At 39.3% G+C, this 21,856-nt stretch overlaps 1 protein-coding gene across 29 annotated transcripts in view; it reads left to right on the forward strand.

Annotated features, from left to right (window-relative positions):
* Positions 1-21,856, forward strand: part of Mbnl1 (muscleblind like splicing regulator 1) — a 170,486-nt gene that overhangs the window by 48,975 nt on the left and 99,655 nt on the right. For 16 of the 29 annotated variants that reach the window (XM_075950452.1, XM_075950458.1, XM_075950454.1 and 13 more), the window contains exon 2: positions 4,666-5,691. The exons of 8 other annotated variants lie outside the window; for them this stretch is intronic. In XM_075950452.1, coding sequence (XP_075806567.1) covers positions 5,518-5,691 — 174 coding nt within the window. In that variant the 5' untranslated portion in view covers positions 4,666-5,517. Of the gene's footprint in view, positions 1-3,968; positions 4,423-4,665; positions 5,692-21,856 lie in introns of those variants that run through there. 5 more of the 29 variants (XM_075950471.1, XM_075950479.1, XM_075950457.1 and 2 more) reach the window with 4 other exon arrangements.

The raw sequence follows: 21,856 nt of genomic DNA on the forward strand, positions 1-21,856 counted from the left end.
TATTGCCAATATATTGACTTAGTCTTATGCTTTGAATTCTTTGGCATCATTGCCAGTTGTCACATGACCTAGCACAGGCTGGAGGAGCTGGTGTCAGCACTCTGGGGCATCTGTTAAGATTACACAGTGTGCTTCTCTGTGTGATCTCCATGGGCGCTGCCCCTAATTCACTTACCCTGGGAAGCACCCAGCCTAGCTCTTTGTTCTAACAAGAGCAATACTTCCGGAAGGCTCACTCACCCTCTCAGACAACCACAGCTTGGTGACTCTATTTAAGCAGTCAGGACAGTGTGACTGCAGATCTCCCCCAAAATTCCTAGTATTATTTCCCCTGAAGTCTGTCAATATTTGGGGCAAGCACTTCTTCTTCCGTTATACCTTATCTTACCATAGACTGTACACATGGCTTCTGACATCACTTTAAGTGAAATTAGCTCGTGTTGCAGAGAGCGTTTGGCTGTTGATATGCCATATGAGTGAGGAAATGCAATGGTTAGAGTTTGATCAACCAGTCACTGAGAACTTTGCCCATGGGTACCAGAAAGTTTGATTCTTGTTAGAAAACTTTTAAATTTCCAAATCAAGCCTTTTGTTCTTGAGGTAACTTTGTATATAATATATTGATAAAGTCAGAAACATGTTAGAAGTAGATTCATTTCATTTAATAGTTATTTTAAAAACCAATCCTTTATTTCAGAGAAAAATGTTTGCATAAATCCTTATAATCTGTATGTTACCCTTATATAATTTTCTTTCCTTTTTTCTCTTTTTTCTCTTTCTTTCTTTCTTTCTTTCTTTCTTTCTTTCTTTCTTTCTTTCTTTTTTTTTTTGAGACAGTTTTCATTATGTAGCTCAAGCTGGCTTGGAATTCACTTTAGCCCAACCTGGCTTCAAACTCTTAGTGTTTTTGCTGTTCTGTCATCTCCTAGGTATGAGGACCCACACACTGCTAAATAGTGTCTTTGATAATCGGCTCGTAGAGTAAAAACACCTTTACTAGTTGAAGTTACATTGAGAGTTCAGTGTTGATCCAAGTACTTTGCGTATTACCTTAAACCAAACAGTTTCACGAACTGAACTTCCCAGTAGGCACAGATAAATGTCGTCTCTCCTTATTCCCTGTCTTGCCCAGTCATAAACATGCTGCTTCTCGTCTGCATGTGTGTTCTAGTATGATCAGTTTACAAACGTGTTTATAATTCTTTTTGTTGGAACTTTTGAAGAATCTCTTAAATATATTGGAAATTGAATAGAGCAAACTAGAATCTCTAGGCAATTTTGTAATTAATATATGTTTCATACTAAAGTGCGGCTAAGCCTGTGGCGTGACAAAAAGGAAAAATAACCAATACAAGAAATAAACTTTATTGTATTCTACCTTGGCCATCAGAGAACATGGATATTTATAATGGTGCCAATTCTCCTTTTTTATGTAGCTTGAACCTTGTATTTTACAACTAAATAGTCCCCAATGATTGGTAATATACCTGCCTAAACATGTTTGCTCCTATTAATATGAATAAAATTTATACATATATTTAAGCACTTAATAGTATCTTCTATATTCTAGGATCTAGGGTTTGGGTAATACACCTTGTCGTCAAGGAGTTGATAATATTAAACAAAAAATTCTAAAGTATTGAGCATGTTTTTCTATTTTCCTTTACTTTTTTTCATCATAGCTGGCCCAGCTTTACAGAGAAGATGGTGTCTGTATAGCACTGTAAACAAGCATAGATTTGCTGGGTTGCAGGGATATGGGGTCTTCAGCCAAATGAAGTGATAGTGTGTAGTACACTATTGGGGTTCAGTAGCTGCTATAGTCAGAAGCCCCAAGAGCTCATCCCTCTAAAGACACAGGGTTGTGGGATCATAAGCTAAAGAGTTGTGTGTCTTGGTTCTGTGTTGCGGTGTGGCACTGACGGAAATGTAAATGCATTTGGCTTTTCTAGGGTTGTCAACTCCTGTTGAGCAGCAAAGTGATAAGTATGGGAGTTATAGTGACGTGGATACAGACGTGAAGGACACATGAAGACAGCAGAGAAGCAGCATGTGTAGATTGTAGACTCTGGTCTGGGGAAGATACGTAGCATGGGGGGAGGAGGACAGTGCAGTCATGCAGGACTTTATTCCCCTTTGGTGCAGGGTTTTCCGCTCTTGTGAAGACTAAGAATGAAGTGCTGTATGTAGGTGGCAGACAGGTGTGCATAGGTCTAGAGAAGGACGGCGCCTTTGGGAAGGAGCCAGTCAAGGTGGAGGCTTGGGGACGTTTGACACTGGGGAGAGTGGCAACAGAAAATGTAGTCAGACAAGCAGGAGTGTCAGGGAGAGCTCAGACCTCAGGACGACTGTTTGAACAAAAAATAAATGTGACACATAAGATCACCCACCACTGGGCGAGTGAAACCTGAGGAGAAGAGGATTCAAGTGGGGTGGCTCGAAGGTTGCTGTGTGAGAGAGGGAGGGGTCCAAGGCTGTGCAGAGACTCCTAGGCAGAAGGAGGGCCTGCAGGACCCTGGAATTTATAGAGGTGATGGTCTGCTCATGCTTTCGGTGTGTATTTGAGTGCATTCACATATGATTTCACGTGTGTATGTGTGTTCCTTTTGTGTCCTAGGGTAAGCTCAGTTCCACTGTAGTAAGCAGTCGTTTTGTATACCCTCGCTTTGGGAAGTCACTTTATCACTGTTCTCAGGGTGCCGAGACAGTAGTGTTGTTTCTGCCCTTGGAAGCATGTGGTCCAGTGGTTCCAACATACAAGGAAATACAGTGCTTCACAGACAGGGATGGTGTGTAGAGGTAATTCCGAAATGATGATGCTAGTGTGTAAGTGAGCAAAGGTGGATGCGGCACCTCTGGCTTTCCTGGGGGCGTGGTGGCTGATGAAGGGTTAAGCAGTGTGGGCTGAAGAGGAGGTGAGCACATGTGCTCTGTGTTCGTGCCGTGGAGGCTCCAAGAAACTGACTGCTGGGCAGAAACTGAGCGGTAGACAGAGTACCGACTTGCCAGGACTGGACAGACTGACCTTGCTTCGGCAGAGCTGAGTCTTAGGACCTGAGGACTCTTGAACACTGTGGTTAGTTACTTCTTCAGTCCCTGTTAGAAACTGCAGTTTTCTGTTTTAGCATTTTCGAAATATAAAACCCTGTTAAGTAGCTAGAATTTTCTCTGAATACTATTAAGAATACTAGGATTAATCCTAAAAAAATAAATTCTACTACATAGTCATGCTTTTAGAACAGATATCTTCATAGCCTCTATTCTAATTTCCAAAATTACGAAGGTACCATTTATGTCCGGCTTCTTTTAAAAAACTGACTGTGATCACCATTATTCTGTGTTGTTGGCGACTTGGAAGGTGCTGGTAAGAAGCCTGACTTTCTTTACCGTGTTCAGAAGGAAAGCAACCCCAAACATACACACTTTTATTTTTGTAACTAGTTAAGTTTTTGTGATTTTTTTTTTGTCCTGTCGAAAGGGAAAGTAAGCTGGTGAGCAAAGCTGCCCTGTTCAAACGAGTGGTCTCCTAAGTTAGCAGAGCCTCAGGCAGCCGCCTCGGCCCCCACCCTCCAGCCCCCACTCTCCAGCATAGTGTGGGACTGAGCCTCCGAAGTGCATCCTGCTGCCCAAATCAAATTGCTCACTTAATAATTAATGTTCCTGCAATGGAATCACTTTCTCCCTGGAGGTTGACTTCAGATTTACCAGACACGCTGACAACACTGCACTCCTTATTCTCGCCACAAGACCTCAGCTTCTGCTTTAAAAAAGGTCTGAATAAAGGATGCTTTTGTTCATACCTCGCCTGCCTGTGATATAGTGACACAGTGTCTGATGGCTGAATGGAATAGTTTTACAGTATGAGTGCTGCTTTCGGCGGAGGGGCAGGACTTGGGCTTTAGGAGGAAGTGAATTGGATAGGTCAGGAGAATGTACCATTCGTAAACACCCCTTTCCTTTTTTATTCACGTGTCAGGGCAGCAGCAGCAGCAGGCTGCTCAGTGTCCACCCCTGGGAAGTGCCAGAGGGAAAGCAGCTTGGACTTCAGCTGCAGATTTTAGACCTTCATTTGATTCCCCCGGAGAGCTTGTCAAGTCCTTGGACTTCTTGCCTTAGAAGCTATTTGGAAACTAACATGGTTTAGTCCACTAACTGCATGTTGGGTAAATTCAAAACCCACATGCTCGTCCTCTTGCAGTGGAATAAGTCACATCTGATGGACATTTTCTGTGCTTATAGCATAGTAATGAACGTCTGACAGGCGCGACCTTTCATAAGACAACCCACACTATTGGCTTTCTGCCCAGAATATTGCTGCAACACTATCTGTGATTGGTTATCTCTTTATCATGCATTGCTTCACAAGGGGAAACGGCCCCCTTTTTAATAAATCTACGATGGCTGGCTGCAATATGCCTCACTGTAAGTATTTTGCGTGTGTGTTTGTGTGTGTGTGTGTGTGTGTGTGTGTGAGAGAGAGAGAGAGAGAGAGAGAGAGAGAGAGAGAGAGAGAGAGAGAGAGAGAGAGAGAGAAGAGAGAGGCAGAGACAGAAAGAGAGGCTGACTTTGAGTTGCTTAGTCTGGTAACACATGGCAAGGTTGTGGTACTATAGGACATTAGTGAATGCTACTTAGTAAATCTTAACCTATCTCTTCTCTCTACAGGTTGGTACTAAGAAGTGCCTTTCCTGACGTCTCTGCTGCTTGGAACCGCTTCTAGAGCAGCCTCTGCTTTTGCCTTGCTTGCTGCCAGCTAGACTGTGACGACAGCACACCCGCCCTCCACCTCTAGCCCAGACACCCCATTTCTACTTCTAATCAGGAGAAAAGCTCTGAGTATCTGCCATTGCCCTAGGCTGCTTTAGTTTAGAAGAAAAGTTTGCTGAAAAAGTAAGATACCTTCTGCCAGGAAATCAAGGAGGAAAAAAAAATCATTTTCTCGATTTTGCTCTAAACTGCTGCATCTGTCTATGCCAAACTAATCAATACCGATTGCACCACCAAACTCCATCGCAAATTCAGCTGTGAGGAGATTCCCTGTCAGACAACTTTGCTGAGAGCGGCTTGGAAATTCGGTGTCAGAGGGTCTGCCACGTTTTCATGCTTGCATTTTGGGCTCCAAATTGGCACTGGGAAGGGGTTACTGAGCACAGGGCTGATTCCAGGCCCTCCTGTAAACACCCATCCACTCACAGTCCTGGTATTCCTCTAAAAACCAAAACCTCTTTGAATTAACAGTTTCATGCTGTGAATTTCTAGTGGAGGTCTAGTGATATTGAAGTCACACTTTTCCACGTGCCGTGAAAGCAGGGAGTGGGGAAGCAGCCTTCTGGACATTTTCATTGCCATTTCACACTTCTGAGTTTTATCAGTTCCTATCTTGTTTTGTTTTTGTTTTTTGGTTTTTGTTTTTTGTTGTTGTTGTTTTGTTTTGGTTACTGATTTTTCTTTTTTTTTTTTGAGAGGGGTTGGGTTTGTTGGTTTCATTGACCATTTAACTACCTGTAAAATATAAACATGGCTGTTAGTGTCACACCAATTCGGGACACGAAATGGCTAACACTGGAAGTATGTAGAGAGTTTCAAAGAGGGACTTGCTCACGGCCAGACACGGAGTGTAAATTTGCACACCCTTCGAAAAGCTGCCAAGTTGAAAATGGACGAGTAATCGCCTGCTTTGATTCACTGAAAGTGAGTAAATATTCTGTACTTCTAAGGATACTCAATGGTTGATTAAGGGGCATGGGCACACGGTACAGTAACTCTGGGATTATGGATTGCTTTGTTAACACTTTAGTTATGCAGCATGTTCCGGTTCATGTGTTGGGCTGGGACACTCAATGAGATGTCATAGAACCGAGTCCGGCCAAACTTACAAGGAACTTTACCAGGCCTTGAACTCCAGACGCCTTGATTTTTTTCCCCCTAGAGCAGAAAGTGTTGTGTACCTATGCAGTTGTAATATGATGATAACAAAGTGTGATCTTTGTTCAGCACTGGTAAATGTTCATGTCCAGCACTTTCATGTGTTAGAATAAGGCCAAGACGGTCACTGATTGAATATGAGTTGTTTTCCTTTGCTGGTAAACTTGTGAAGTCGTTAGAAATGAATGGCAGATTCTATGGATACATCTTTACTTTTCTGTGAGATAATTTTTAGTGGCTAAAGCCACGCAGTTTTGGGGAAACTTGACTAGATGTAATATTTCTTTCAGTTGCTATGGTAGCTTATGTGAACCACCTTCTTTATTGAATGTGGTCTTTATATGTAGGTATGAATCAAATAGTGTTGTTCATTAGATTTTTCGTACTGAGGAAACACATATGTTCATTTCCTGTGAGAGTCTTGCCAGTTGTTACTTACTATGTTCTTGGTCAGAAATGTTCATAGTTAGCTTTGTGTGCATGGTAAGAAGAAAAGATTTATGTTAGCATGTTTATCGAGTTTGAAATGGATCTTGTAAAAGATTGCAAGCATGTCTTTAGTTTGAAATGCAAGGGCAAGACTAGAAATGTGTTCTGGGGTACCTTCAACTTACTTGGTTTAATCAGATGGATTTTTGAATACTAAACACCTGCAGTTAATTCTTTGACACTTCCAAGATCCTATATACATCTGTAAAGAAGTCTCATAGTTCCATCATATCTTTTTGAAAACACAGCATACTGTGATTCCAGTGCTGTGTTCACCACAGCAGGGTGAGTTAGAGGTTAACTGTTTCACCCGGTTGCTTTTAGCTCACTTTGGGATTCTCACTTTGGTTTACTTTAGTTTTTTTGCCAAGGATTTTAAAATTTCAGTCTTTAGAATAGGCTAAGCGGAGGTGTGTGGTAGTAACCACAGATCTGTGTCAGGACGGCAGGCTATGAGCAGAGCCCTAGAGACAGGTAAGCAGGGGCTGTCAATTACTACTGCCCCTGCCTTGGCCTTGAAACACGTTGATAAAGGCACAGCGTTGAGACCTTCGTGAAAGTCAGTCCTAAATCAATGGTCAGGAATTCAGGGAGACAGGGATCCATAAAATGAAGCAGAGGACTAATTGCTCTTGTCGGTAACCAGCCGTGTTCATAAGTAACTCCTTTATGACCCAATTCCTAGCAAATCCAGTTTTTAATCCTATAGATAATTCTTGGTGAACTCCTAGCTATAAAATGAAGGACATTACTTTTGGCTGTGATGTTGAATGGTTTCACAGAAGACCTGCCTACACAGGGTTTGGAAACATTGTGAACTATTAATATTCAGTTTCTATTTTTCCACCTCCAAATATTTTTTTAAGTTACTATTCACTTGTGGTCAGAGAACAGTTCCCCCTTGAGTAAAGTAGCAAGCTTACAGACACGCTGTGTGGTTAACGAGATTCAACTGCCACATCAAGGACTTTTTTAAAAAGCAACAACAACAAAAAGAATGTTAAGTTTTAAAATCTATTTGTGAAATGATTTTATTATACCTGTAATCACAGCAAAGTTCATCCCTTTCCTTTGGTTTTCTAAAATAGGCTGAAATTTATAGTTTAAAAATTTTTTAAATTTGGTAAAATGTTTTTTTTATTTGATTAGACAGACAAATTAACACAAATTTATTTATAATAGAATTTTATACCCAGACAATAGCTCCTTAAATGTTAGTAAAATAAGTAATAAGAATCAATCAACTCTGTTTGGATGTTTAGTTAAGTATTTGTGTCTCATGTGTCACTGAAAGAGCCCTTCTTCTTTATATGGTGTTTGGAATTCTACCTTTTAGCTAGTAGTCTTCTGGTGTTCATGTTTGTGGCTAAAATAGATCCAGAACACATCTTAAAACACTTAAGTATCCGTGTGACTCATGCTCGAAGTTCTGAAGTTTGGAGCATTCTGAGGCTTGCAACCAGCAGATCATCTCCCTGGTCTCAGAGTAAACAGACGTTTTACAAGTAAAACTCGTAATAGCCTGACTTCTTTAATGAAATCTGCTTTCTGTATTGCTTTTAATCCCTGTTCCAGCCTCTTTTGAGTTCTTGAGCCATGAGATGGAGGTAGCTTGTGTAATCTACTATTTTTAGAAAGTTAGGAAAGCAAACCAAATACTCTCTGAGAGGACCCTGTGAAATGGCTGTACCCTTCAGCTGTGCTGTTTCAGACTTTGGCTGAGCTCCCAGGTGACTTAGGTTTATAGCTGACTTCTGGTTAGAAGAAGAGAATTCCCTCATTCCCTGGCCCCCAACACTCACACACACACACACACACACACACACACACACACACACACACACACACACCAAGTTTAACAGTAGAAAAGTGTTTATCTAAAGATATCATTAGGCATATTACTGGAGATTATGAGGAGAAAATTAGCTGATAGGGTTTCATTGGCACTGTGGTGATGTTAAGATTTAAGGGTGGGATTAAGGTTAGGTGAGTACAGCAAAGCAGCTCTACTTGATAATAAATGTGTTACAACGGTTGGATTGTGGTAAGTAGGAATATATGTGCGTGCTACATCTTTCCAAATGTAAATATGAAAACTAAAGATGAGTAAGAGGTCAAGTGTATAAATTAAACAACATATAAGTGCTTCATTAATTTAATTTTTATTTGCACGTGTAGTTTAAATTTATGGTAGTCTACAAGTGACTTCTGCCTATGGCTTGAAGGGCTTATCACTTGCAGGTCCGTGTGCACGAGGCACTGCAGATATTCAGAACAGTTGACTAAGTGCATCATTGTTTTCTGAAGAAGGTTTTTGTGGCTTATGAATGGGTCTCCCAAAGAGAAAAAACAGATGGGAAGAGAAGGTCCCAGCACTGCAAGCTGCCTGTTTCAGTAGCGGTCTTTCCAGTCACGGTCATGCAGTGCTGCTCTGGCCTGGTCACTCAGCTTCAAGTTCAGAGATGATGGGAAGAGTGGACGGAATGTATTTTTGTGTGGAAGTGAATGTATATAGGCTCAAAAGTGAAATGTTTACTATGTCGTCCGTAGAGATGAACCTCTGGTGTTAACATCTGCATTAGGCAGTTGGACTGATTTGATGAGATTCCCTCAAAGTAATGAAGTTAATTTCAGAATATCTCCTGTTATTATCACAGAGTATTGGCACCATAATAATGGCTAGTATTATTGCTGTTCTATTAGAGATACTAGATCATGGTCTTTTCATCATGTTTTACAAACAATTTTATCTGAAGATTCTGGCAAAATGAAATGCATGAGATGTGCAAGTCCATTCAGTTTTGCACTATACTTTCAATGTTGTATATTCCTATTTGCACTGACTCCTGCTAAGCACTTGATGCCCTCTTCCTGACAGCGCTTCACATGCGGTGTTCAGTTTGAAAAGACGTTCACATCCTATATTCTAAAGCTTGTGCATACACGTATGCATGGTTTCCTTCAGTGAGCGGTTGACACAGCAGGTCCTGTTCCTACAGTAATGCTCTCAGAGACGGACTCACAGAAAGACACAGCTTGTGAAGCAGCGTTACTGGCTTTCACTTTTCTTCCAGTAAGCAGAAACTTCACAACTCTTGAGATGTTCCTGTGCCTGTGTGGCAAAATCATTAATTCTGACAGGAACATTTCTGTAACAAAATGCCCAGTAGTTATAGCTGCTTCAGCAGTCCTAATAATAACTGTAGACATGTGCCTGTTCGTGTCCTTAAATTCTTTAGAAATATATTTTTATTCATTTTTTCTTATTTTTGAGATTATACTATAGTTATAGTATTTCTCCCTTCTATTTTCTCCCTCCAAACCTTCCAGTATACTCCTCTTGCTCGTTTCCAGACTCATGGCCTCTTTTTTTATTAATTGTTGTTACATGCAAATACACTCACACACACACACACACACACACACTTGTATTTTTCCACTAAACACGAAAATACAACCTGCTCCATCTATATAACATTACTTGTATGTATGTTTTCAGGTATTGGGTAACCAATTACTGTGCTCTTCCCTGAGTAGTATTTCTCCTACTCTGAAGATTCCTTACTTGCCTGTAGTTCTTTGTGTAGTGTTGAGGCCTCCTGGTATTTCCCCTGTTCACTTTGGCATGCCTCTTGTTATTGTCCTAGCATACACGTAAGCCATCATGTTGATACAAACTTTATGGGTGAGCGCCTGACATTATGAGGAGACAGAGTCTCACAACAAACTCCCTGGCTCTCTGGCTCTTGACAATCTTTCCAACCCCTCTTCTATGTTCCCTGAGCCTTAGGTGCAGGGCTGTTTTGTGGATGTAGCCACTGGGAATGGCCTGTCCAACTCTGCATTTTGATTGGTGTGGTTTAGAGAGCTATCTTAACTGAGTGACTATTTTTTAAACTATCAGACAAACAAAATGGAAGATGTAAAACTACTTAAGGCACAGATTCTTGCTGTTTTCCTTTCTTTTGTAAGAATTTAACATACTGCTTTTCCCTTTTCCTCATTAAATCTTTTTCACTGTGTTAGAGTGATCAAGGGAAAACTACTTTAACCCAAAGTATCATAGAGTGTAAACAGGTTCAAAGTTTGCCCGCATGTCAGATATCTGCAAGTACTCACATCCATTCAGTAGCCTCCTAGCAGGGCTGTGGAAGTTCTCTGTGATCTGTAGGGTAAACCTAGAGTCATGGGAGTGGAGCATGCATCCAGTTCACGTGCTTCCAAACACGGAGTGCTTCTCAGACCCAAGGCCACACAGGGACCTAGGGTGTGTTGTTTATCCTGTCATTTTCCTTGCTAAGGGTATGTGGAGGACTTGAGCTATTGGCATCACTAATCCATTACCTTTCATGCTGAGCAGCGTCTCAGCCTTCCCACAGACCTAGACAAAGATTCGTATTTTCTTACAGAGAGATCCTAGGAAGGAAATTTTGAGGCTTTAAGAAAAAAAAAAAAAACTTGAACAGACACACATCCTGTGCTTTTAGGGGAATAATTTTCAGTGTTTTTTACTTAGATCAGAATTCATGAGAGTCAGTAGAGATGGGTAAACAAATGACCTGTGATTACACTGCTGATAGAGATTCATATGCATAAACTCAAGTAAAAGTGACTGGAAAGGTTGATTTGAAAATATTTAGTTGTGTGATGTATTGTGTATTAGAACAATAATTTCCTGTGAACTTCACTGAAGCAATAATACTAGATAATATTAATTCTAGTCAGCATTAATTTAATAGTCATTTACAATATGCTAAACAACTGTAGTTTTGTAAATAACATATTTCTTGTATAGTTATCAAAAAATACATGTACTTATATCAGCTCTATTTGACATTAATATTTTTTGTTTTTTTTAAATTTTGAGTTATGCTTGATTTGCTAGGGGAAAAAACTTTTTTATACTATGGAATTTTTATTTTGAGAATTTAGTGACAGTTTTCAAACTATAGAACACATTATATACTATAATTTGATTGGCAGACTAACTTCAAAATGTCTTTGGGCCTTGGCCTCACCCTTTCTTCTTTTGTTTCCTCCAAAATGTCTGCAACTTTTAAACCATCTAGTTTAGGACCAGGTGGATCTGATCTTTCTGAGTCCCAGAGACACGCAGATGTGATGTAAGCATCTGAGCTGTAAAAGGTTAGAGTCAGCTTTCATACTCCCACTCCACAGCATTTGGCATCAGCAGGAGTTTGAATTTTCGTCAGTTGTCTAAGCCTGTTCAGTGTCTTCTGCAGTTCCCACTGTTCAGGGTTCTTCATCTTAAGTTCCCGAGAAGCGCATGTCTGCTAAATTTAGCATTATTTCAGCACTGTAAGATGGACTGGGCAGCACCAGGAACCCAGCCTTTTCTGGGAAGAGCAGAAGAGGTAAAACCTGGTACACTCAAAGTCTGTCTAACAGAGGTCCCTTAGTCTGCACCATGGTTTTCCTGACCTCTCATTGGCTGATTTGTCTTGGATTGCTGGGAACTATAGTGGTTGCTCAGCTATTCCCTAATTAAAATTATTTTTCAGGTACTGTGCAAAGAGAAAAATGGTGTTCTAGTTTCAGCCACCAGGATGAGAGAATTACAGAAATTACTACCCCTAGGAAAGTCCCAGAATCCAAAGAAATCTCTTTGGCAAGTATGGGAGTGTGGTGGTCACTGAAGGGAAGACCCTTCTAAAGGGAAACTTCAGTACTCCTCTACCAAAGAGGCCAGCGCTTTGTTTTGGTTGTCAATAAAACTTGATATCACAGAAATTATTTTTTGTTTATGTAGATGCTTCTTTTACTTTCCTATTAAATAAATAAATAAATGTATATGTTAGTGAATTTTGTATGGCAGAAGAGTCTGTTGTTACCATAATTTTCATTTGTACTTCCTTTGCAAATGTAATTTTTATTTATTTGGTATAGAGTAAAATGGGTTAATAGAGACTAAATTCCTTTGTGTTGATCACTGTCTTCATTTTATGACAATAGCCTTTACAACAACTCTTTGATATAGTATTTGACAAACAGGCACAGTGAAATACAGAGAAGTCAGGTGTGGGGCAACTAGTCAGCTGGGGTCCATGCCTGGTGGTTTGATTGCAATTTCCATACTCAGTCACGCCATACCAAACATTGCTTTTCAACTTACATATCCGTGTGCAGAGGCCTCAACAAAGAAATCACAGCAGCGCTTCAGCATACATGGTGTTACAGGGAATATTGAAGGCGTTGGGCCTTCGGCAGTAAATAAACACAGATAATTATGTTTTGACTTAACAAGTAGATCAAGAATGGAACCCACGATTTAACAGGAAGATTGTGGCTTCAGACACAAAGGTTGAGTCTGTTCTAAATTATAAGAAAAGGAGTTCAGGTTTACCTTCACAGACAGTACCACTATATCAGCTAGATAGCTGCCTCCGTGTATAGGAAGAGGGACTGAAGAGATGGTGCTTAAGAACACATGCTGCCTTCCCAAAGAACCCAGGGTTAGTTCCCAGCCCCCACACAACTATCTGTAACTCCAGTTCCAGAAGGTTCTGTGCCTTCTTCTAAACCCCGTGGTTACAAGCCTTGCAGGTAGTACATATACATACATGCATACAAAATAAAATCAATGTATAAGAAGAAAAATGGCCCAGTGTCTTCATTGTTTGACTTAAGTCAGTTAAATCATCCAGGCCACTCTAAGAAACCAAAGTAACTTTAAGTGTTCTGGGCTTTGCTCTAAAACTCCAACCACTAATTAAACCCAGGAGATTCCACAGACACATTGTAAGCTCCATTTTTTTTTACAGATTTTAAATACAATTTTATTATAGTAACAATTAAGGGTCAGATGTGAAAAACAAAGACATTTAGGAGCTGAGAAGGGCTACGGATTGAATAATTTAAAGAGGATAACAAGCAAAGGCAGACTTTGCAAAGGCAGAAGTTAAAAATTCTCTTCTTCACATGGTGTTGTTTATGGGGAGACCTGTGTAAGGACGGAATGAAGTGGAGGCTAGGAGGAGTTGCCATTTATAGGGAGACCTGAGTTAGGAAGGGATGGGATGGAGATTACAAGGGGGTGGGGTGGAGGTTAGAAGGGGGTGGGGTGGAGGTTAGAAGGGGGTGGGGTGAAGGTTACAAGGGGGTGGAGTAGAGGTTACAAGGGGATGAGGTGGAGGTTAGGAGGATTGGTTGGAGTTTACAGGGAGACCTGTATTAGGAGCAGGTGGTGTGGAGGTCAAGAGAGGAAACTCCTCAACAGTAATGGGAAGGTCAATGTGAGAGCAAACTGAAGACAGGAAGGGAGGGGCATCTTTAGTGGTTTAACTTTACCTTTTCCCATAACTACTTACTGACTCTGAAACCACAAATGGGAACAGAAACAGAGAGTCCCCAAAAGAAAAACTCAAAAGTCCCAAACCCAATGCTTAGGGTACTGTCTTGGATGACCCCACTTAGATGGAACTCTATTTTAACCCAAGGTCTCAGTTTCAATGCTTATAGAATGCTACAGTTATCTGAATTTATCTAGTGGTGCATATGTTGTATTTTGTGTTGGTGTGAGTTTGAGGCTTGACTATCAGGTCCCAAATCTTGTTGATTCAGGGCCCACAGGAGTCCAGTATGCTGTTAGAGTTATCTCTGCCTGCAGTGCAGACTTAGAGTTGCTCATATCTGCATCCAGGCTGTTCTTCCATGAGGCAGGGACCATCTGCAGTTAATAGTTGTCAGGAAATTACACAAAATAAAACACAGAAAATTAAAGTTCGCAAAGCTGGGGAGTTTTCCTATCATCTTCAGTTTCTGCACAGATACGGACATAATCAGTGTTTAGGATCTGCCTGTGATGGATAAATTACATGTGTAATTCATTCTATCCCATGTTACTGCATCCAGGCGATAATTTGCTTTCAGAAATCATTGCTCATCTAATATTCTAAAATCGTCCGTAGACTGAAAACAAGTCTAGTAGCTTGTCCCTATGGAGGAAGCCCTTATATCCAAACAGCTTCTAAAGAGGGCAGAAAAGTTTTTAAAGAGCCATTGGAGAAAAGCAGACAAAGTCCTCTTTTGGTAGATGACATTGTTTCTCTCTAAAGATTATTCTCCTGAAAGAGAGGCAACCCCCAGAAGAAAGATGAAGAAACACTTAAAGAATTAATTATTAAATAAGGAATCCTGCTAAGGAAGATTTGTGTCCTGAATGAATTATCCCACCATTATCTCATATCTCTTCATGGCTAAGTGGTGACTAATGAGATCTAAGTCTAGCCATGAGAAAAGATTATCATCATGGTTTTTATTTATTGGACTCTTTTATTTTCTCTGAGGAACTTTTGCTTCCAGGCATTGTTTCCCATGAATCTTAGCAGAGTTAACAACAACAACAAAAAAAAAAAAAATGAAAGGAAACGTCCACATAAGAAACTTAAATAGATTTAAAAGTAACAAAATAAATCCCCAAACACCCCCAAATGAAAAAATAGTACAAAACTATCAAAAGCCCCGAACAACCCTTAGCTCAGCTTCTGACGAATTATAAATCATTATTCATGTTTAATAAGAGTCATTTACATAAAACACATTTTTACAGTGGGATCTATTTCAATAGCTTCTGTAATACTTGTAACCTGTGATTGAAGTTTAGTAGCTTAGCAATGTACGATTGCATTAAAAGTTTTCAATAGGCGGAGCAGTAAATGCAGAGGGATTTTAGCATCTTTATTAGTGACTGTTGGCTTCTGTAAATCCTGCCAAGGATGAGTAATGATAGGGAATATATATATATATATATATATATATATATATATATGCTAAAGACTTAACTAAGATCTAATTAAAGCCTTAGAGGGTTGAGGAGGTGACTCAGTGGGTCAGAACCCAGTTAAACGAGCATGAAGACCTGTATCCAAATCTGAAACTGGGGGACAAAGACAGGCAGAACAGAGAAGCCAGCCCGCAGCCAAGCCTATCTGAAAAGGCAACCTGCTGGTTCAGTGAGAGATGCTGTCCAAAGGCCTTACAGTGTCCACCTGCATAGCTACCAGGTATACTATAAAATATGTGCTACTTACATATCTTAGTTGCAGGAACAGATGCTACTCTTGCCCTGTTCATTGCTCGCTCTATTACACACTGTGAAAACCCCACAAAATATGCCTCTGTGGTTGTTGATAGACTTGGGGTTGTTGTGAGATCATAAAATAGTACAATTTTGATTTTTGTATTTTTGTTCTAAAACACACTGGAAACATTTAGTCTGTGGAGAAGTGGGATAATTGGCACGTTTTCAGCAGAGTGGTCAGACTGCTGGTTTTAATACGGCAAGAGAGTTACGTAAGCGCATCATCACCGTCTGTGATCCTGTGAGAAACTTGAGTCACATTGATTTTTTAGACAACATATTTAGAAATCATTAATTTTACTCAACTGATTTGTTCATCATCTACCTGTTATGTAAAGTAGAAAGTTCAGAACCAGTTAAGTTACTTTTCCAAGGTCACACTGTCAGAGGCGAGGCAGCTTCCCCGGTACTTGAACACAGGTAGTCTTGTCTAAATGATTAATACTGAGAAACATATGGCATGGTCTTGTGCCTACATTCTGCATTTAATTACCAACGAATTCCTATATGTAAACCTTGCGCAAGTATTGTGTTGCGTTGCAGCCATTGCCTGAATTTAAAGGGTACTTTTAAAAACAAACTCTTGCAACATGCTTTCTTAACAATACAGTCTCTGAATGTTTGCTAATGACATACTCTCATTCAAAATAGGAAACATTTCATTTTTAGAACATAGAATACAAGTCTCAGATCAAGTTGCATTTGCATGTTTACCCACCACACAGAGAACAAATGAGGTAGCAGATCAAAATACAGCGTGTGCTAGAAAACAAATTCACCAGAGTACCCGACATCTGAGACAAAGGTCAGCAGTGACGTGAGAGGGCAGTAGATAAGGAGGCCTCTCAGTTAATGGCTACCCCTAGTTCTTTCGGGTAAAACGGAGTATCTCTTTTATTAACTGATAGCCGAGTCCATGCAGCTGCAGATAGCATTTTGCATGAGATTAAGATTTCATCTTATTTTGTGAGTTTTACTGGGAATAATAATTGTGAAGTCTTCCGTGAGTATTATGTGACGTTAGAATGTAGGTGGTCCCACTCAGAGCTTTGACTCTTGAAAGATCTTCCTGTCATGTGTTGTATTTATGTGTTTATGACCTCTAATAGGACAGTTCGGGAATTATCTAGGACAAAAATTATCGTAAATTTTTATTCTTTGTATATCTTCAATATTTACTTACTATACTAATAATGCCAAAACATCTAGTTCAAGTAATTTTTCATGTAATATAATAATTTTATTAAATAATTTGAAACCGCTTATATCTTTCTTTTAAAGACTTTTGTATCACAGTTAAATGGAATAAAAATGACTATAAATAAATTACTGATTTCATTTTATTCAAGATGTGGCAGAAAGAGTATATTGTGCTAAAAAACTTGGCTTTAAGAACATGAAATAAATTCTTAGGCTTCTCAGATAGTTCATCAGTATTAGTGTAATCCCAAACTTTTATTAAACAGATACATCAAATATTAGGGCTCATAATACTTCTCTCTTGGCAACACAAGAGTCTTCTCCCAGAGCAGCTCAGTTTCATAGTACTAGCTGGTAGGACAAGAGCCCTTTCCCCAGAGGATCAGTAGTGTGTTTCCATTTAGCCAGTGTCTTGAATATATAGACAAAAAATTAGTTAGAAATATATATATTACAAAATTGAAAGCTGCATGGATTCTGATATACCAAACTGGCTTTTTCTCTAGAACCACTTAGAATACAGGGAAACCTTTGTGGTGTTTTTTTTTTTTTGCCCTTAGATTTCATTTCTCTGACTTCTCTGTTTTCTTTATTAATTTTCTATAGATTGAGGTTTGCTTTTTCATTCCCTTTGGTGTTTTCCAAGGTCTAGGTTGGACTTCACTCTGTTTTTATGGAATTAAACTTTTCCTGAAAACTCTAATTTTAAATAAACATTGATGCCAAGAGTGATGAGAATGTGGCCAGCAGGGGTTTTTACTTCGAGCTTTCTGCTGCCTCTGAACTCGTAGTCTGATGTGTGTGTTCGGAGTGATCACACAAAGCCACATGCCAAGAGTTCTGTAAGTTAGAAACAAAGCAAGCAGCAAACCCACCTTCTGCTGCACAGAGAGTCTATTCAACCAGGCCTTTTTTACTGGAAAGGAGTCTGTGACTTCCGTCTTTCCCTTATCTCATGCTGGTTCCTCATTTATAACATTGCTTCAAAGGATTAAGAGGATTCAGTAGAATCTACTACATCATATAAATCGCGAAATATGTGGATATCCCATACAATACAGAACATCATGTTGTTCTGGTCTGAATGTTGGAATTCAGTCTGAATTATCATTTTCTTTTGTATGAGGAATTTTGTCTCAGTTTAGAATAAATGTAATTATTTTACATATTATACTGTACAAAGGTAACTGTGTTGTTTTATTTTAAAATCTAAAAGGTACTAAGAGGTATAAACACAGTCTTATACAGTTGGCTGTTTACTTACCCAGGAAACAACCTCTAAACCGAGCATAAGTTTGACTTCACATTAGTGAGGCAGTATTACTGGAATAATTCTTGCCTGTTCCTAAAACCCATTTAATAAATGTAGTCATCCATGAATGGAAAACAGTTATAAACATCTGGGCTGACATTAATCCCATCCAAAATAAATGCTTCTTTAGTTCTTTGCTGTTCTACCATAATCATATTTTACATTGCAAAATGCAATATGTGAATTTCATACTAAAAGATTCAGACATTTTAAAGATTTCATTATTTAATTACATATTTATGTATGCATGTGTGGGTCTGTGCGTGTGTGAGCACAGGTGCCCATAGAGACCACAGGTGTTGCATCCCCCAGAGTTGGAGTTTCAGATGACTGTGACCTTGTGTAGATGCTAGGAGAATAGCTCGGGTCTTTTGAAAGAGTAGGATGGGCTCCTCACCACTAAGCCATTTCTCTAGTCCTATAATATATGCTTTTTTAAAATGTAAAACTTGTATTTATTCAGTAAAGTTCCTGCCCACGGTAGCATAAATCTTAAGTCCACTTTGTTGTGTTTCATCCTCCTATTCTTTTGCTCCTTTTATATTTACATGTATATCTCAAGCCACAGATTCAGCTTTGTCTTCGTTAGATCCCAGAGAGTTTCTGATAATGGAGAGTATAAACCTCAGGTCTGTCCACACTCCCTCTTGAACGGTCTAAAGTTAGCACCCCAAAATATTCTGATTACTTTAACCTATTTTTTTTTCTTTTTATACTTGTTGTAGACAGGGAACCAGTGCTAGCTATTGAAATAATCCAAGCTATCCAAAGGCATTATTAGCCTAACTCAAAAGTTTGAGACTTGACGAGGTTAGGAGAAGAATCCTTTCTCTTTCTTTGTCAGCAAGAGAATAGCATGATATGCAAATGCTGCTTTTATATCCTAAGTATGAGTTGTGCACTGACCGGTGCAGTTAGCCATGCCACACTGCCTTCTTGTTAAGACTGTTACTGGGTTTTGCCCGTGCTGGATTGTTTTGTATTGATTTTGTGTGTGGCAATGAGTTAACTGTATTATTTAATGTTAAAGGAAGGTCAGACATGTGTTCAGTGGAGTTGCTTGTAGACTTTTAATTGAATTGGTTTTTTTGAGTTTTTCGCATGTTGAGAGACAATCAGGAGAAAAGTATAGGATTACCTCTGAGGGCCGGAAAAATAAAATGTATCTCCAACTTTCTGGTAGTTGCCATAAGTGGTACAATCCTATCTTCTTGCAATCATGAAATCAATTTGTAGTTAGTTAGCAGATGTGTAAGAATTGAAATTTCACTTCTGTGTTTCTTATAAAAAGCCAAATGTGTTTAGCACCATAAAACACTCAGGATTTCTCAAGAGAATTTCACTTCTATAAGAGTGGTTCCATGATGAAGCTGTATTATAGGTTCTGTAGCGAGAGGATAACAGTGTGTAAACACGTTGCTGCTGACATTTGGGGGTCATGGAGATGGAAAACGAAGCCAAGGATTAAGTTGAGGATCAGATGAGAGATTTTATTATCTTAATGGATTGCTCCCTGTTTCGTAATTTTTTAAAGATGAAACAGGGCTAATATTTATTTACTTTCTTTGACATTGATAATCTGATTTTCCAAGCTTTTTCTTTTTCCGTGTGTGCATGTCTCCGACTGCTTGTGTGTGCAGGTTACACATGCACACTGTGCACCTGACTGCACATCTGGAAGGCAGTTTAAGATCAGGTGTTTTCCTCAATTGCTCTAAACTGATTCACCGAGTCTGTGTCAGGCACTGATCCTAGAGCTCTGTGGTTTGGTTTCTACATCCTGCAGACATGTCCCAGGTTCCTCATCTGTGCCTCTCGACTGCACCTGAAATATAGATGCCTACCACCCATGACTGAGCTTTCTCCCTAGCTACCACACTTCAAGTAATTCATCTCTTTATATAAAGGATACCTCAAGCATGCTACCATGCTCATCCTTGTCTGCGTAGGAATGTCAGTTTTCATTCTAGCATTTCACTTGGCTCTAATGAATAAGAAGGTTTTATGTCCCATCAGCTCCAAGGCACGAGCCAAAGCAGAGTTAGAGAAAGATCTTCAGAAGACAAGTCTCTCTAGATAAACCCAGGACTCAAAGTGCACACGGTTACACTGTGCTCCCTCTCTGCTTGCTGTCTCTCAGGCCGTGTTTTGTTAATCTTTTGACATTATGGTCCTCAATGTGTTTTTAATTAATTTGCTTTTGGTTGAGCTGATGGTAGCATGTACTGGGGCATTCTGACCCATAATCTTTTGCCACCCCTGACTTGTTTGACAAGTGTATGAATTTTGAGAAGCGACCAGTTTTTTTGAAATGCATATTAAATATTGGCCTCAATCACCCTTTTAGGAATTTTAACAGTAGAATTGTGAAAGCACTGTCTTAAAGGAAGAAGGAATATGAGGGGTGGTGTAGACCAGACAACTTGCAAATGCCTTGGAGAGTCTTTTTGCCCTTGCTGAGGGACCAGTGTATGGCAGTAGGCTCCACTGTAGTGGATGGGAGTCAGTATTCTCATGGTTTTTCTGCAGTGTGTCCAAGGGCATTTTGTTCCAGGTTTCTGTACGAAGCCTACGGCCCTCAGACATGTGCATTTTCTTACCCCACAGTTTGCTCTATGTCAACTTAGAGCCTCTAACAGACAGGATTAGATGCTTTCTACAGCTCCATATTCCTGATTAACAACACTTGCTTTACCATAGCTTAGTAGGGCTGTACTAAGGACTCTTGTCTGCGAAGGATTATATTATCCAGGAACCTTGAAGCGTTCTAGATGTATACAGAGCTGGCTTTTCTTCTTAGTACTGTAGAGACATTTTTAGAAGGCATTTTTTTAAATATCTTTCTTACCTTCCTTCTAAACTGGTGGGTAGAAGATAAAGTAATTCATTTTATTCAAATTTTTATTTTAAAATACTTTTTCTTTTTTTGCTGTTTCCCATGACCTTTGTTCTCAAAACGAGAAAAGAACCTGATGTACACTGACTGTGATAAGTATGTATCCATTTAGTACAAATCCTTCTTTTTCCTATATCTTCCCTGTTGACGATAGACTGTCCTATCTGTACAGTGATGTATTGTCTTTTAAAATACTATTACAATTATATTCTTTAGAAATATGGATTTCGATGAATACTTAGTATGGTTTCATATTATTTTGTTTGTTATAGAGTTTCATGTCTTTGTATACTTTATTTAATTTTTATAAATCTTCAGATAATTCTATCAAGCTACTTGAAAAAAAACCTACTTAATCATCTTTAAATTTCTAATTGTTCCTTTTGTTTAATAGTGAAGTGATTAGAAAGGATGATAATCTCGTAGAAGTTAAGGTTGTTATTTTGTTCTTTCTCTTTGCTTTGAGGTTTACTTATATAATGAGCAGTCATCCTAGTTTCTTAGGAAAAGGTTGTCTCATACGGGTAGTCCAGCATAACTAATGCTGTCAGGCTAGAACTCTGAGTATAAATTCCATGATGTCCTAGGACAGAGGGAAAAGGGATGGTTCTACTTAGGCTCTGGTGAGCTTTAACAGCATGAGGAAGTCAACAAGCCAATTCTCTAGAAAAGGCTTCTCAGGAAGCTGTGTTTATAATGAGTTGAAATACTGTTCCAGAGAAAAGCAAGGTACCATTGGTAGAAAAAGACAAATCTGAAAGTACTTGCTCTTTGAGCTCAATTTTACCAGTAAAATGTATTTATCTTAAAAACATTCCTGAAAGGATCACATTTAATACATTTCAAATTGATGAGTAAGTCTTGAAACCCCACAGGTAATTCTGGAATACCGTTACCAGTTTTGGTTTGGTCATCATGTTGGAAATCTGAAGGT

The sequence above is a fragment of the Microtus pennsylvanicus genome, chromosome 16 (genome assembly GCF_037038515.1).
Source record: "Microtus pennsylvanicus isolate mMicPen1 chromosome 16, mMicPen1.hap1, whole genome shotgun sequence".
NCBI lineage: Eukaryota > Metazoa > Chordata > Mammalia > Rodentia > Cricetidae > Microtus > Microtus pennsylvanicus.